Source organism: Palaemon carinicauda, chromosome 6, assembly GCF_036898095.1.
Source record: "Palaemon carinicauda isolate YSFRI2023 chromosome 6, ASM3689809v2, whole genome shotgun sequence".
NCBI classification, from domain to species: domain Eukaryota; kingdom Metazoa; phylum Arthropoda; class Malacostraca; order Decapoda; family Palaemonidae; genus Palaemon; species Palaemon carinicauda.
Window position 1 is genome coordinate 150,177,783 of NC_090730.1, and position 16,813 is coordinate 150,194,595.

Genomic DNA, 16,813 nt, shown 5'->3' on the forward strand with positions numbered 1-16,813 from the left:
ATACTATACTATACTCTTTACCCATGTAATTCCAAGTAAAATCCGGGTTCAATAAGTTAATTTACTATTCATAATTAAATAATGAACAGGAAATCAACTTCCTTGGTGAATTTAAAGTCGGCATATACCTGTACTCAGTGATTAACATATTTTCAGCTTTTCGTGACAAGTATTATTCTATAAATATCTGTAGTTGATTTTCTTCAAATAATGACAGTATCCTTCATTTCCTTATCCGCGAATTCTCGTAGACAATAGAATAAGGAATGCATTAACGTTGCTCTAAATAGTATTTCTTAAATCAATATGCTTTACTTTAACTCAAAATATATCATCTTCTCCTCCTACGCTTATTGACGCAAAGGGCCTCGGTTAGATTTTGCCATTCGTCTCTATCTTGAGCTTTTAAATTGATACTTCTCCATTCAGCATCTACTTCACGCTTCATAGTCCTAAGCCATGTAGGCCTGGGTCTTCCAACTCTTTAGAATAAGTTGAATAAAATTCTGATATGGTTGCTTCAGTATTGCCATGCTTATTTACATATTAATTTTGTTTTTAAAACGGATATGATACTTATACTCAATTTTTTTTTTAATGATGCGCATTTGCACTGACTCGCAACGGTGCCATTTTAGCTCGGAAAAGTTTCTGCTCTCTGTTTGGTTAGAATTATCTTGTCCAGCCAATCAGCGATCAGGATACTTTTCCGACCTAAAATGGCACCCCTGCGAGTCTGTGCAAATCTGCCTCACTATAAAGAATTGACTATAATGAAATTATTTACGGCTTTGGCATGGAGGGTTTAATCCACTCAGTATGGATGCATTTATTTGCACAAGAAAAAATAAAAGAACATGGCTTGATATACTGAGAAGAATCCTTACACTTTAATGTAGAAGAAAAAAGATCTATTGCTAATTTAAGTTTTGATGCTTTTTATTCATAAGGGAAAGAACATAAAACTCATATATTTGAAACACTGAAGTCTTATCTTTTTAATTAAGGTGTGTTATATTAGAAAATAATCCTACAAAACGATGAGAGGTAAAATTCTATATTCATAATTAAACCCAAAAGTAGGATACAAGAAAATATAGATTCTATTCATTAGTTTCTCTCAAAATTGATTGTTTTTTGCCTTTTATGATTCATGAATATAACTAAAATGCAATAAAGTAACGGAGCTGATTGAGGTAAAGATATTATTATTATTATTATTATTATTATTATTATTATTATTATTATTATTATTATTATTATTATTATTATTATTATTATTAGCCTTTTAAATTAATTACTGAATGCAAACATAGGCCTAAGAAGACTCAGCATTCCTTTTGGACTCAAACTTTTCGTGACTCGTCAGATCAACTTGATGGTCGATGTCTGAACTGGAATTATGATGACTGTCTTTCTCTGTTTCTTGGTGCAAAGATTTTCCTCGATGTTGGAAACTTGGAAATTGCTGGAAGTTCGCTGTAGGTGGGATGATGTTAACGAATGGATCCTGGAAATTGACTGGAGTTTGTTGCTCATTTCTTTGCCTGTTAAAAAAAACAAACGATTTAAGACATTTCTCGCCTTTGCAAAATTGTGTATACTTCAGTTTACTAATATATAGTCCTACATAGAAAGAGTTATGGTTATTCGTTGATTTTAGTGAGTACACAGACACGAAAAGACAAAAATAACAAAGGAAAATATATACTTTACACTATAAGTTGATTCTATTCTTACGGGTTCTCACACTCACAAAATTTTGCCATTCATAAAAGGAGTTATTAGCCAATATAATTGTATATGCCATTTTAAACACATTATGTATGTCTGCATATATATATATATATATATATATATATATATATATATATTTATATATATTAATATTTATATATATATATATATATATATATATATATATATATATGTATATAAAAGATTATGGAGCGTGAAGTAGGAGATGATGAATGGAGAAGTATTGAATTAAAACCTCAAGAGAGAGACGACTGGCGAAATCTAACAGAGTCCCATATTTGCGTCAATAGGCGTAGGAGAAGGAGGAGATTATATATATATATATATATATATATATATATATACATATATATATATGTATATACATATATATATATATATGTATATATATATATATATATATATATTAATATGTATACATACAGTATATATATATATATATATATATATATATATATATATATATATACATATATATATATATATATATATATATATATATATATATACATATATATACATATATATACATATATATATATATATATATATATATATATATATATATTTATATGTATATATATATATGTGTGTGTGTGTATGTGTGTGTTATGTATATCGTGAGTCTCATTTTATAAATAATTCTTAATTAAATAGTAAATTTTAGTTTCCGTCTTTACGAAGTTTCAATGAAAATCCAATTCATTAGGATAAAAAATACCCAGGGCACCTACCTAGAGAAGGCTTCCTCAGCTGCCTGTATCTGCTGGAGGGCGTGAAGGGGCGCCGGAGGGGGCGTAGGCAAATGGTCACCTTCTGCTCTGAAGCCAAACTCGTCTGCAACATACCTTACTTCGAAGGGAATCCCCTCCGGCGAGATATACCTGTAAGCAATCGATTATAGTTATTTTCTAGAAAAGGTAAATTTGTTTCTAAAATAAGAATTTTCATCAGAAGTGATGATTTCATGAATTTTCAATAATTTCATGACAGTATTGGGGATGCCATTTCATCTATTATGGTGATATTCGACATTCTTCTTCACTGCCATTCTAATACCATTCGTTTCGCTAGTTGGTTTATAAATTATCCAATATTTTTAAAAGGATATATGTATTTGTGCAGTAATATATTTTAAATAATTTACCTAACTATTTATCAGATCTAATTAATTCGTTCGCTTCAGATTGCCACAACATATGGCTGGAACATGGGCTCTTTTTATTCTTTTATCTAAGCATTACATTTGACAGTCAATTGCTAAATTATCTTGTCACTAAAATATTCATTGCTAGCCAACCAGTGGAACAGATAGTTAAACAAACTATTCCTTACGAATAAGATCCCTGAACCGAAAAGGTATCCGGACTAGTCGGCCGGCCGGACTCTTGACGTCTCGTCCCGTCTGCGCTCTCGAAACTGAAATGTTAGAAAGACGATAAATGCAACATTTATTTTTTAATGGCTCAAAGGCATCATTTTATACGCATAAAAAAATCTTAATTTTAACAACAAAAATCATATTGGTCCCCATATCATTGTTGGGATTAATGGTATGAATTTGAACTGGTTGATGGTTCATTAAAAGGTTTTGTTCTTCAACATTGCCAAAATATTAGTATAGAAACGAAATAATTAAATTTTACCCATTTTCATCTGAATTTAGTACATTAAGATATATTATTGACTTTGTACTTTAGTGTTCTCATTCTTTTTATTACTGGTTTCTTCTTTCTTCTTAATTATTTTACATTGATTCTTGAATGGGTATTACTGGTGCTCCTTTTGCCTCAAAACAAAGAGGGTATGGTTGCACTTATAAAGGAAGTATCCTGTTATCAATTGTCATCTTTTCTAATATTTAACTTTCTAAAACAATAATATTGAACAATTTTCCTGTAGTCAGTGAGCCACTAAACAGACAAACTTCATTGTTTTATTGTCATGAGTAGTTGTTAGCAATTGATTTCAATTTTCTTTTGATAATGATCTTTCAATGATCTATAGCATATTTCATAGGAGCCTCTTCCTAAAGAGGTATTTAATATTTATTTTTTTGGGGGGCGGGGGGCACAGAAACATCTATCCTCGCTAGAGTTACTTCTTATCTACCAAGTAGACGCATGCACGAAAGAGAGAGAGAGAGAGAGAGAGAGAGAGAGAGAGAGAGAGAGAGAGAGGGGGGGGGGGGCCTTGCTAAGAAAGGGAAATTTACCTAAAACTGTAAACTCCAGAAGCATCAGGACCCTGTTTATCCTCATAAAGAATGGGAATGACAGGCGTTGCAACCTGCAAAGGAGGCTGTCTTTCTCCAAACTGTCCATGAATATCTGGACCCAAGTTGAAGTCATCGGTGTCGACAAAGCCATGGTTGAAGTCGTCGGGGATGAAGCTTGGAGGACTGAAGCTCGGAGGGGTGAAGCTTGGAGGGTTGAGGCTCGGAGGGCTGAAGTTTGGAGGGCTGAAGCGGTTGTCGAATTGCTTTTGACGCAAATGTCCCGTCCTGAAGCCAGCCATTTTGGATGGCTCTTTGCCAAATTGAGACGTGGATAAACCCACTGCTGCTGAGGATAATACCACCTGAAATAGATGGAGACGGTATATTTTATTAGTTTAGATGATACTCATTCTTATGTCAGAATTTAGGAAAGACAGCAATTTTTCTTTTACTGCTTATGAATCGAACAATTAGGAATTTGTTCTCATGATACAAGCCTCCATCGTACTGTCTAGGTAACAGTTATAGTAGGCTTTATGTTCGAGTTTCACTGTCTGAAGTACCGGTAGGCTCCAGGTATAGGCCGACAGCACATAATATTTATGCAGCGAGTAAACTGAAAGCTGTATTCGCCCTTGGCTCTCAAACAGTCACCTGTAACTCTGTAGTTTTGTTGTAAAAACAATTGCAGAACTACCGATTGTCATGAATCTTCTCTGTAATGATAGTAAATAGTTTCATTGTCAAACCGAGCATCCTCCCTACCACTACAGTTGTCGATATTACAATCACCATTGTTACTGCCACATTCATTTGTATCTATTTAAACATTTATGTCTTTTTGTTTTAGTCATCTTTACTCTTGACCAACAACGTTATCAGAATGTAAAAATGAAATAACTGACATATCGTGCCTTAAAGAAGCTTAGCGGTTTTCTCACTTTATATAATGTTACAACTTACAATGCATTAGCATTACACTCTCTGAATATATGAATTATCAATAACGAAAATACTGTCGGCAAGGTTAAATGTAAAACATTAGTTACACACTTTTAACTGCATACCGTCAAGTTTTAACTTTTGAACATGGAACGCGGTATGGAGGTTTTAAAGAACTTGACCACAAAGTTATAAATAGCATATAGAAGTCATTGTAATACTATTGTGTGTGTGTGTGTGTGTGTGCGCGCGCGCGCGCGCGCGCGTGCTCACAGGTGATGTGAAGGAAGTGTCGGAAAGGAAGGGGCTTGATATCCATAAGAGCGGAAAATCATGTCACAATAAGCGAAGTAGATTTCATCACTTCTGTCGACCCTTCTGTGTAAATGTATACCATGGCTATTGCTGTGGAAGTTATTTGCACGGGGGTTCCATGACAATCCAGTGGTGGAAGTATGAATGTAGCTATGATCAATGTGTGTTTTCTTGGGAGTCACCCCTTGTTTAACGTAAACGGCTGAATATATATATATATATATATATATATATATATATATATATATATATATATATATATATATGAATATATATATATATATATATATGAATATATATATATATATATATATATATATATATATATAAATTTGTCTATATGTATATGCATATATATGTATATATATATATATATATATATATATATATATATATATATATATATATAAATTTGTCTGTATATATAAATGCATATATATATATATATATATATATATATATATATATATATATATATATATATATATAACATATATATGCATATACATATAGACAAATTATATATATATATATATATATATATATATATATATATATATATATATATATATACTCAAACTCACCAACTTCACGACAAACTCCATGACGAAGAGGAGGGACACAAAAGGACACACTGAGTAAGAGACAAAGGATTCGACTGCCACGCATCAGGAAGATTGTCACTTATTTATATCCTACAAAGGATACAATTATCCTCCCACTGGCCCTCAATCGCACTTAATTCATCCATACCATTACTAATTACCTATTATTAAATCAATATTTCTCAGTGCAAATTGCTATTTGGTTAATGGCCAGTTCGTTTTTTACTCCCAAGCCGCCATTAAGTGATTCTTCTTCATCTTCCCATTACATCATATAAATTCAATATTCATTCCGTTTTCCCATCTTTGTTCGATAGTTCAATAATTTCAAATGGGTATGAGCGCTCGTTCCTTTCTTAGATATCTTTTATACGTATAATTTAACCAAACTCAAAACAAGTCAGTTTCTCCTAGTGGAAGATTTGAGTACTCAAACATCTGAAATAACAAACAATTTTCAGGAGGAAAGGGAAATTTTAGGAGTAATAATAATAAAAAAAAACAGTTTTCCATATATCCAAATTTTAAGTGGTACAGAAATTACGTAAACCAAAGGGAGTGATAAAAGGGAACGTTCTTTTGTTTATACTGATTCCGCCATGATATGCAAAACGGCATAGCTTGAAACTGAAGATAAAAAGAAAAATCAAAATTGTCTGGCTTTCTGCTGGCACGGGCTCTTGCCTTAAGTGGCCTGTTAATGTGATATGAAATTGAAAGAACATTATATCTATGTCAATTTTAAAAGATAACTTTATAACAACAGAGATTTAAACATATATTGTATTCACACCCTTTTTTGGATTCACGAGAAACAAGTTTAACCTAAGTTTAAGTTGTGGTAGGGGTGTAAGAATATTACCACCGTACGCCCTGCATGTCGTAGAAAGCGACTAATAGGACAGCTGCTGTCTTGCAGTCTTGCTTTTCAGCAAAAGGCTAATACCACTGCCCAATAACTATGTAAACTATTGCCTTGCAGTTGGACTTTGTAGTCAAAGGTTAGGCCTTCCGCCAATAATTGTAGTTGATGACTGCAAGGTCATACATTTGTAAAAACTCAGCCAAATTATTAGCCATGTCTGATGCTACTGGCATCAGGCAACCGACCCCGTAATGTAGGGATAACGGTGGGAAAGAAGAAGTTTAAGTAGGGTCGAAGAAAAATGTATTGCGTATTATCTCTGCCTCCCCAAGCAAGTACAGGCATTCAATTATTTCTACTTTTACCAACACAGACCATTTAAATCACTATTATTATATTTCTATTTTCCTTCATTGTCTCTTGAAGAAATAATCTTAGACGTCTTTCGTTATTTCGCTTCTTTCATCATTTTTCCAGTTCTCTTGTTACTTAGTGTTCTATTCACCCCATTCTTCCAATCTAACGCACTGATTAACTGGCGTCGTAACAATAAAGGTCATCAAAGAATATTAAAGACAGGAAGTAAAAGGGAAAGAGATGTCTTAAGCATCGCAAGCTCTTGGATCCGGTGATGGTAATGCAAAACCGTTATTATGAGCAAGATTCCAAATCACCTTAAGCGACCTCCTTCCCATAAGGAGTTGATCCTTTCTTGTGCAACGCTTAACGGCACAAAAAAACAGCTATGGGAGATAAAGGAACGTGAGGAAGGAAGAGGAGGGTGTGAACTAATTGCAAGAGAAAGGGAGAGGGAGAAATTTTATGAGGTCAGATTTTGCCGGAGGGTCTTCGGTATATTAGAAAAAGAATAAAATGAAAGTTACGATGTCTCCTATGGATATTGATCAACTCTGCTGACAGCTAAATGAATGGAGAATTTCTGAACTACGGTTATAGACACCCCTCAGTGCTCTGTGCTATAAAGTTATAATCTAAACCCATTAGAAGTATTGATTCTTCTATCTGATTTTCTCATTAAAATAATTTCCCGTCATAATGCAATGGCATGAGACAAATGGTCCATCTGCTTCAATTCCAGGTTCATTTGTATGATAGATATTAAACTTTAGTTCCTCGTTTTTACCTTGGAGTAAAAGTCAGTCTGAATTCGAGACAAAGAAAAAAATGGTTTTCATGTACGAAATTTTCATTGGTAGACTGAAGCCTTTTTTCCCTTAGTTTTCAGAATTTCTATAACTATCGGGGAAAAGAGATTGTTTAGGTTAGGAAGGTTGGGGTATTACAAACTTTATCGGGGCAGAAAATCATTAGGAAACCAAGTATTCTTGAAACAGGGCGATTATAGTATATCTAGCCGCCTCCGAATTTGTTGGGGAAGTTTTATAATCATTAATCATTTATTCTAAGTATCTATTGGTATTCATAAAAAAAAACTGAATATTCTTTGATGATTTAGAGTAATGTTTAGAAAGAATCAGGTCTGTATTTGGGTGTTTAATGTTTGGCGTACTCAGTTTTGTGTGTGTTTCGAATTATTTTTACCTTCGTATCTATCGGAAATATGTAGCTTTAGAGGCTGGGGTCCCTTTTCCAAAACAAACAATAATGGGGTATCTAAGTTGGCTTTGGAATGGGGGAGTAAGATAGCTAGTGAAACACATATATTCATCCAAACCTAGACTCATTTATGCCGACTCGCTACATAATTTTCGAGAAGTATGAGTGTGAACATTTCGTGTTATCGGGACACAAAATACGTCAGTTAAGGCGTTGTTGACATTCCACGTTCCGTTAGTCATCCCCTACCAAAGTCTAGACGGAATACAGCCTTCTAACTATAATCGTCTCCGCATACGACACTGATTGGTGTTGATTCCGGTCTTCAAATACTGCAGCCATTACAAAAATATAAGATCTGAACAGATAATCGATAAGAGCTGTACGCGTGCCGTATATACTCCTTTGAGAAAATAATTTTTTATAGAATTTATTAACAAATAGATTGTTACAATTTTTTTTCTTCAGAAATAAATCATCTATCTTTAACCTCACCACCCTTATTAACTTTCATCCTTGCCAAGATTCTTGGACATGATGTGTCCTACTATGCGAGCGGCATTTTTAGATTTATTTCAGAAGCAGGTCTTCTGAAAACTATTTAACTTTTATATTGACATTTTAAATTTTATGGATTTACTTGAATAATTTTATTTTTATATATAATAAATGATATTGGCGTCAATTACCTTAGATGTCAGGATGCCAGAAAACTTTAAATCAATCAATCAATCATTCAGAAAACTTGTGATGTCGAGTCAAGTTATATTTTTTTCAGTTTTTAATATTAATGTAAAACGATCCATATCCATTGATGTGGCCCACAATTTGTTTATCTTACTGGAAATTTAAAATGCCAGGATTTTTAAACACCCGATGAAATTGGACGCACTTTTATGCATTTGACTCTTAAACATTACATTAGATGTTACGAAACAATGAGATGTGAGTGAGAGAAGTGAGAGGGAGAGTATAGCCACGCCCCTTTTCATTTGTTGTGTCATAGAACTCATATGATAACAAGAGATGATTTCAATTACGGAGCGAAGGTCATGATACTTGGCGAATTCCCATAGCTATTATACGCTTTGTGATTATATGGTATCAGTATCTATTTTCTTACTGCTATTTCCTTTGTCTCACTTTCATACATTATTATGTGCATATCATTTATTCTAATATCCTTTCAAGTTTTATCATTAGATTTTTATACAATAAAGTTACTAAACTTACGGACGGTTCTATCGTCATCATCTCTTACGCCAATTGACGCAAAGGGCCTCGGTTAGATTTCGCTAGCCGTCTCTATCTTGAGATTTTAATTCAATACTTCTACATTCATCATCTCCTACTTCGCGCTTCATAGTCCTTAGCCATGTAGGCCTGAGTCTTCCAACTCTTCTAGTGCTTTGAGCCTAGCTGATCGTTTGGTGAATTAATCTCTCTTGGGGAGTGCGAAGAGCGTGCCCAAACCATCTCCATGATCTCATACACATATGGCACTCGCGTAATCTCTCTTATAGTTTCATTTCTAATCCTGTCCTGCCATTCAACTCCAAATATCCTTCTGAGGGCTCTGTTCTCAGATCTACTAAATCTATTGGAGATTGTCTCATTGGCATACCATGACTCATGTCCATAGAGACGGCTCTGTAATTTGTATTAATTATTTGTCTACGAATTCTTCCCATAATTACTCTGTGAAATCAATTGTTACAAATTTTTCAGTATTGTATTCTAAGCTCAAATTTTGCAATACATTACATGAGATGTAATCATTTTCTCAGTATTTGATAGTTTTGCTCATATCATTTAGTTTCACATATTTCATATTTAACTTTGCCTCAATATTCCTGTTTTATCTACAGTATTTGTCAAATGATACAATTTATAATTCTTTATATCCTTAAGTATTATTTTCTCATTTTTTAAATTTCATTTAATATTTATTCATGTATCCAATCTCATCTCATACCTGATTTTTTTCAAACATTAGGTAAGTGATCATTGTAGGTAATTACGATAATGATAAGATTAATAGTCTAATTTAGTTTAGCCCAGTATTAATTAATGCATTAGAATGCCTCAATTTGTACACTGAAAAGTAAGCCACAGAATGCCTCAATTTGTACACTGAAAAGTAAGCCACAGATTGCCTCAATTTATATACTTAAAAGTAAGCCACAGAATGCCTCAATTTGTACACTGAAAAGTAAGCCACAGATTGCCTCAATTTGTATACTTAAAAGTAAGCCACAGAATGCCTCAATTTGTACACTGAAAAGTAAGCCACAGAATGCCTCAATTTGTATACTTAAAAGTAAGCCACCGATGCTATGAAAGGCTTAAACGAAGTACAATACAGAAGAGTGACACAAGAAGTAGGCCTATAGATCCATAACATCACATAACACAGAGACGCATTGGATGATTGGGTGAGTTAGATAATAAGAAACAAGAAATCCAAAGATTTGAGCATTTTACATAACTTACCAAGGTAACAACAACAAACAAATGCAGTTATGTCTAGTCCAATGCAGGACTAAGGCCTCAGCCATGTCCTTAGTCACCACGCTAGTCACTGCGAATTGGTGATAATGGGAAACTAGTCTGATCGCTCACAGAAAACCAACCTAAAATGGGTGGTCCTGACTAGTACAGCTTTGCTGATCAGGGCATCTATTGTCGATTGAATAGATTATTGATATATATACTGTAGTTTGGTATACAATTTCTACATAGGAATGATGGCAAGGGTATAAAAAAAGAGGAATTGGAGAGGGAAAAAATCATGGGAAAAAAAAACAGGAATTAAAGAAAAATTCATGGAAAATAAAAAACGGGAATTTGGGAGGAAAAAATAATGGAAAATAAAATACAGGAATTGGAGGATAAAAAATTCATAGAAAATAAAAGACAGAAATTGGAGAAGAAAGAAATAATGGAAAATAAAATGCAGGAATTGGAGAAGGAAAAAGATAATGGAAAAAAAGTACAGAAATTCGAGATTGAAAAAAAAAAATAATAAAAAAGTATAGGAATTGGAGAAGAAAAAAATAATGGAAAATAAAATATAGGAATTAGAGAAGAAAATAAATAATGTAAAATTAAATACAAGAATTTAAGAATGAAAAAAAAATAATGGAAAATAAAGTTCAGGAATTGAAGAATGAAAAAAAAAATCATGAAAAAAATATAGGAATTGGAGAAGAAGAAAAATAATGGTAAATACAATACAGAAATTGGGAAAGAAAAAAATCACGGAAAATAAAATACAAGAATTGGAGAAGGAAAAAATAGTGGAAAATACAATATAGGAATTGGAGAAGGAAAAACAAATAATGGAAAATAGAATACAGGAATTACAGAAGGAAAAAAATCATGGAAAGTATAATACAGGAATTGGAGAATGAAAAAACAATAATAGAACATAAAATACAGGAATTGGAAAAGGAAAAAGATAATGGAAAATGAAGTACAGGAATTGGAGAAGGAAAAAAAAAATCATGAAAAAAATATAGGAATTTAAGAAGAAAAAAATAATAGAAAATGAAATACAGAAATTGGAGAAGGAAAAAAAAGATGGAAAATAAAATACAGAAATTGGAGAATGAAAAACATAATGGAAAATGAAATATAGGAATTGGAGAATGAAAAAAAAAGAATACAAAAATTGGAGGTTGAAAAAAAAAATAATGGAAAATGGAATACAGGAATTGGGGAATAAAAAAAAGTTATGGAAAATAAAATACAGGAATTGAAGAATGAAAAAAAAATGATGGAAAATAAGATACAGAAATTGGAGAATGAAAAAAATAATGGAAATAAAATATAGGAATTGTAGAATGAAAAAAAGAATACAGAAATTGGAGATTGAAAAAAAAATAATGGAAAATAGAATACAGGAATTGGGGAATAAAAAAAATCATAGAAAATAAAATGCAGGAATTGGAGAAGGAAAAAAAACAATGGAAAATAGAATGCAGAAATTGGAGGATGAAAAAATATAATAGTAAATAAAATACAGGAATTAGAGAATAAAAAAAATCCTGGAAATTAAAATACAGGAATTGGAGGGAGAAAAAATAATGGAAAATAAAATACAGGAATTAGATAATAAAAAAAATAATGCAAAATAAAATTCAGGAATTGGTCTGTATTAAAGTGAATCAAAGGAAACGAGTCCTAATTTTTTTTTTTTTTTTTTTGGGGGGGGGGGGGGTTGCGGGAAGTGAGTAAGCAAATTCCAGAAAAGGGACGTATCAAAAGTCATTATATTTTTATGATTAAAGGAAAGGAGATGGAATTTATGGAAAAATTACTTTAGTGAGTGATAATGGAAGATCATTACTGGAGTCAATAATTGGATGTCAATTAAGTGAAGAACTCATCTCCTGATGACTCCAATTCGAGGCCGGGAATATGCAGACCATTTTCCCAGCATGAGTCATTTATCCTTTGAGTGAACACAGACATATAATTGGTAAGTCGAAATTTTAAAACTTAGTGGAAATAAATCCCAGCTTTGTAGTAAGTACCAGTAAATAATCGTTGTAAATATTTTTGGGAAGTCGGTCTTCTCTTTTGAGGTCAAAATGACTCTTGATTATCGTCATCAAAGGAAATTGTACATAAAGCATGACTCAAAAAGCGCGCTCTAAAAGAAAAAGATATTTGGTGTTGTGGTTTCATATCCAAGAAAATAGGAATAAAATATAAGAATCCTTAAAACATTGTTTTAAACTAACATGAAGAAAATGAGCAATTGCAAACGTAATGGGTTGTAATGAAGAAACCGTTGGATCATCACAAGACATATTTGGTAGTTTGTGGTTTCTAAATGAGCTGTGATCAAATAATGACACAACGCCAATTTTATTAGATGTTCTTCCCTTTAACCTCGTAAGGATATGATGAAAGATAAATGCACAGCTTAGTTGGAACACCCACGAACATCAATCACTCGGAACTTTTGAGTTCCAGCTGGCAAGAGAACATGAAGAATGACACTGGTTGTGCAGAGAGGGATATTGGAAAGAAAGAAACAGATGACAAACATACTGATAAGGACGAAAATTAAAAAAGAAAAAAATATATAATAAAAAGGAGGAGGGTATATTCTAATTCTGATTTAATCTAGTGCTACAAATGGTCAAACAGCTGTAAAATGTATGGAATATTGGAAAGAAAGAGATGACAAAAATACTGTTAAATACGAAAATAAACAACTCCCCCCCCCCTTTAAAAGGAAGAGGGTATATTTTAATTCTAATTTAATCTAATGCTACAAATGGTCCAACAACTATATGGAATATTGGAAAGGAAGATATGACAAAATACTGATAAGGACGAAAATTACCATAAAAGGAAGAGGGTAAATTTTATTCTAGTGCTACAAATGTCGAACAATCGTAAAATATAGACAAGAGACAGTCATGGCAAAGACGATTTTTTTCTAAATAAGACATAGCTCTGACAAAAAATTCGCCATTGATTGTTAGAATTATCTGACAGAAAGCCGAACGATCTTCATCAGAGTTTGAGTCGTGGGTATAAAGATCTTTCTCTGTGAAATTACCTTCACTCCTCTTCCTGTTTTACTGATGATTTTACACAGAAATCGTGGGCTCTTAACACAAGAGGCATGAAGAATATAACAAATATTTCATTATATTTTGGCAATAAAAACCAAAATGTCTTCAGCAAAAGTACAAAAATTGGCCCTATAAATATCAAATATTTTTTACACAATACCAGTTATATACGAACAATGAATAGTATTGCGACGGAGATTGTAATCAAATTATGAGCGCGAATGACATCCTCATTCAAGGACTTTCCGAATGTGTAAAAGTAACGCCTTCCTTAAACCTCCATCATTTTCCCCGTGAATGCAAATACGCCATTATTCACGCAGGTGGAGCCCGCTTAAATTCATACTTATAATAAAGATTCGACAGACTTGAGTTCTTAAACCTTGAACCCTCGGTCATCCCATTTCACCTTGAAAAAAAAAATACACCTTCCTTAATGATGAATTTTCCTGATGATTGCGTTTTTGAATACCACATTTACGAAGTTCTCGTACCTAAGAATAACTACATAATTTTTTTCATTGTTTTGTCATTGGGAACATTGTCGATTTTTAGCTGTATAGTTTTAGAAGTAGCTTAATCCGCTCTTTATTGGTGACATGATTGTCAGTTTGCACACCTAATATTCAGATGGGGTGGCACCTCAAGGGGAGTAACTACTGCATGGGATCACAAAACTAAGTGATTTCTATTTATTTACTTATATCATTTCAAGATTTTTTGACGTGTATAAAATCATTCTACGCAGAGAACTTCATTGTCGTTTTGCGCAAATTATTGAGTTAGAAAGGCATTACAACCAAAATGATACAGTAGTTAGCTTACTCATGAAATAATCTATCTTTATAAATGTCTTATCACAAGCTGGGAATGTATGTCACCTAACCCTCATTATTTTCTTAATGAATTCCGGAAGGCATTACACCACTTACCTGTTAGAATTTCTAAGGGGTATAAGTTACATGCATCTAAAGCTTTTATATCCTTTTCACACACATTTATGGTTTCTGCTCCATTTTTCTAGTTTCTATTTACCTTCAAAATATCTCTCTCTCTCTCTCTCTCTCTCTCTCTCTCTCTCTCTCTCTCTCTCTCTCTCTCTCTCTCTCTCTATATATATATATATATATATATACATTAGGATCAGTTTGTGGATGAATCTTGCATTTTCTTCGTAGTTTCATTTGTTCAAAGAAACCCGGGGTATTTTCAAAATTGCATTCATAATACACTAAGCAAAATCATGCTTATTATTATTATTATTATTATTATTATTATTATTATTATTATTATTATTATTATTATTATTATTATTATTATTATTATTATTTACAAGCGAAGCTGTAACCCTAATTGGAAAAGCAGGTGTTTTATGTTCCAGAGCCTTGATAGGTAACGCACCTCAACATTGAGAAAAAAAAGACAGTAGCAAAGATTAAAGTAATCAATAGACATAGCTAAATAATTAAAAAATACATGAAAATTCCCAGAAAACAAAAGAAATGGGTAGGAGGAAAAGTCAGCTCCTTGATTCTTGAAGCAGCCGAGGCCGAAAGAATCCATGAGAACAGGTCCACCCATCAGAGCACTAAACACGTGCAAAATTGCGCAAAGGTGGGGACTCAGTGGTGTGACGTGACCACTAGGAAAAACACGGGGTTTACTTAATTAGTAGTGGACATTGTGGGTCTAGCAGCCAGCAGGTGTTGGAGGAACATCTGTGGGGCCTCCTATTTTCTTTTTATTGAGTGGGAAACAGAATGAAAAATGCCTAATTCCTGTGCATGGAACCCTTAAAGAGACTAGTAATGGGATATAGAAAACTGACTTTAAGAGAGAGAGAGAGAGAGAGAGAGAGAGAGAGAGAGAGAGAGAGAGAGAGAGAGAGAGAGAGAGAGAGAGAGAGAGATTAAGCCTGACCAACACGACTGTTTGATTGTAGCCTCGAGAAAACGAATTCTTATGCCAAGTCAAGCCGTGGCACATAAGCTAGACAACGTTGACTTGATTTCGGAATGTCCTTCTCCTAGATTCTATATTCTAGAAGAACTGTTGCTGTGGCTAAAATGTCCATTCTACCCTTCCCATTGGAGTAAACAGCTAACGAATAGTTATAGTAGCTTTCCACCTGAGTAAGGTTACGTACTACGTTGTCAGATTTTAAGGAAAGAGAAGTGTATTTGAAATACACTGGAATAAACGTTTTATGTGTAATCAAAGAACAGTCATACCTAGAGAAAAAATCTACCAAATTGTCTGGCCAGTCCCTAAGTGTTTCATAACTCTGGAAGTTGGATTCTTCACAGATATTATTCAATAACTAGCATATCAGTTAATAACTTGCCTATTGGTGGCTTATTGGAAACGTCCCTGCCTGGCGTTCTACTGAACGGGACAGCGGTTCCTGCTCAACCTCAATAGTGTTTTGTAGTGTGTGCAACCTCACCATCCTTGTGAAATAAGGATGGGTGATTTGGGGAGTCGGTAGTAGGTTGGCCAGGGCACCTAAACACCCGTTGAGATACTACCGCTAGAAAGTTATGGGGTCTTTTAAGTGGCCAGACAGTAGTACATTGGATCCTTCTCTCTCGTTACGGTTCATTTTCCCTTTGTTTACATACACACCAAATAGTCTGGCCTATTCTTAACATACTCTCTTCTGTCCTCATACACCTGACAACACTAAGATTACCAAACAATTCTTCTTCATCCAAGGGGTTATTGCACTGTAATTGTTCAGTTGCCACTTTCCTATTGGTAAGGGTAGAAGAGACTTTTTAGCTATGGTAAGCAGCTCTTCTAGGAGATGGACACTCCAAAATCAAGCCATTGTTTTCTAATCTTGGATAGTGCCATAGCCTCTGTACTATGGTCTTCCAATGTCTTGAGTTGGATTTCTCTTGCTTGAGGGTACACTCGGGCACACTATTCTATCTTA

The 16,813-nt window shown here is 33.3% G+C and overlaps 1 protein-coding gene across 1 annotated transcript; it reads right to left on the bottom strand.

The window, feature by feature from the left end:
* Positions 1-1,318: 1,318 nt before the first annotated feature.
* LOC137643283 (uncharacterized) lies at positions 1,319-5,838 on the bottom strand. Its single transcript, XM_068376121.1, has 5 exons — positions 5,818-5,838; positions 3,974-4,338; positions 3,094-3,177; positions 2,493-2,642; positions 1,319-1,547 (listed from the first exon to the last, which is right to left on the bottom strand). Exons 1-5 carry the CDS (start codon positions 5,836-5,838, stop codon positions 1,319-1,321), a joined length of 849 nt encoding a protein of 282 aa, XP_068232222.1.
* Positions 5,839-16,813: the final 10,975 nt, after the last annotated feature.

What these genes read in the sequence shown, in the direction of transcription:
- LOC137643283 (XM_068376121.1), bottom strand. Translation starts at nt 5,838, where the DNA reads ATGGAGTTTGTCGTGAAGTTG. An exon ending in TGGAGTTTGTCGTGAAGTTG is followed by an intron (nt 4,339 to 5,817) that starts GTGAGTTTGAGT and finishes CATCTATTTCAG; the next exon opens with GTGGTATTATCCTCAGCAGC. An exon ending in GCTGAGGAAGCCTTCTCTAG is followed by an intron (nt 1,548 to 2,492) that starts GTAGGTGCCCTG and finishes TTTTTTTAACAG; the next exon opens with GCAAAGAAATGAGCAACAAA.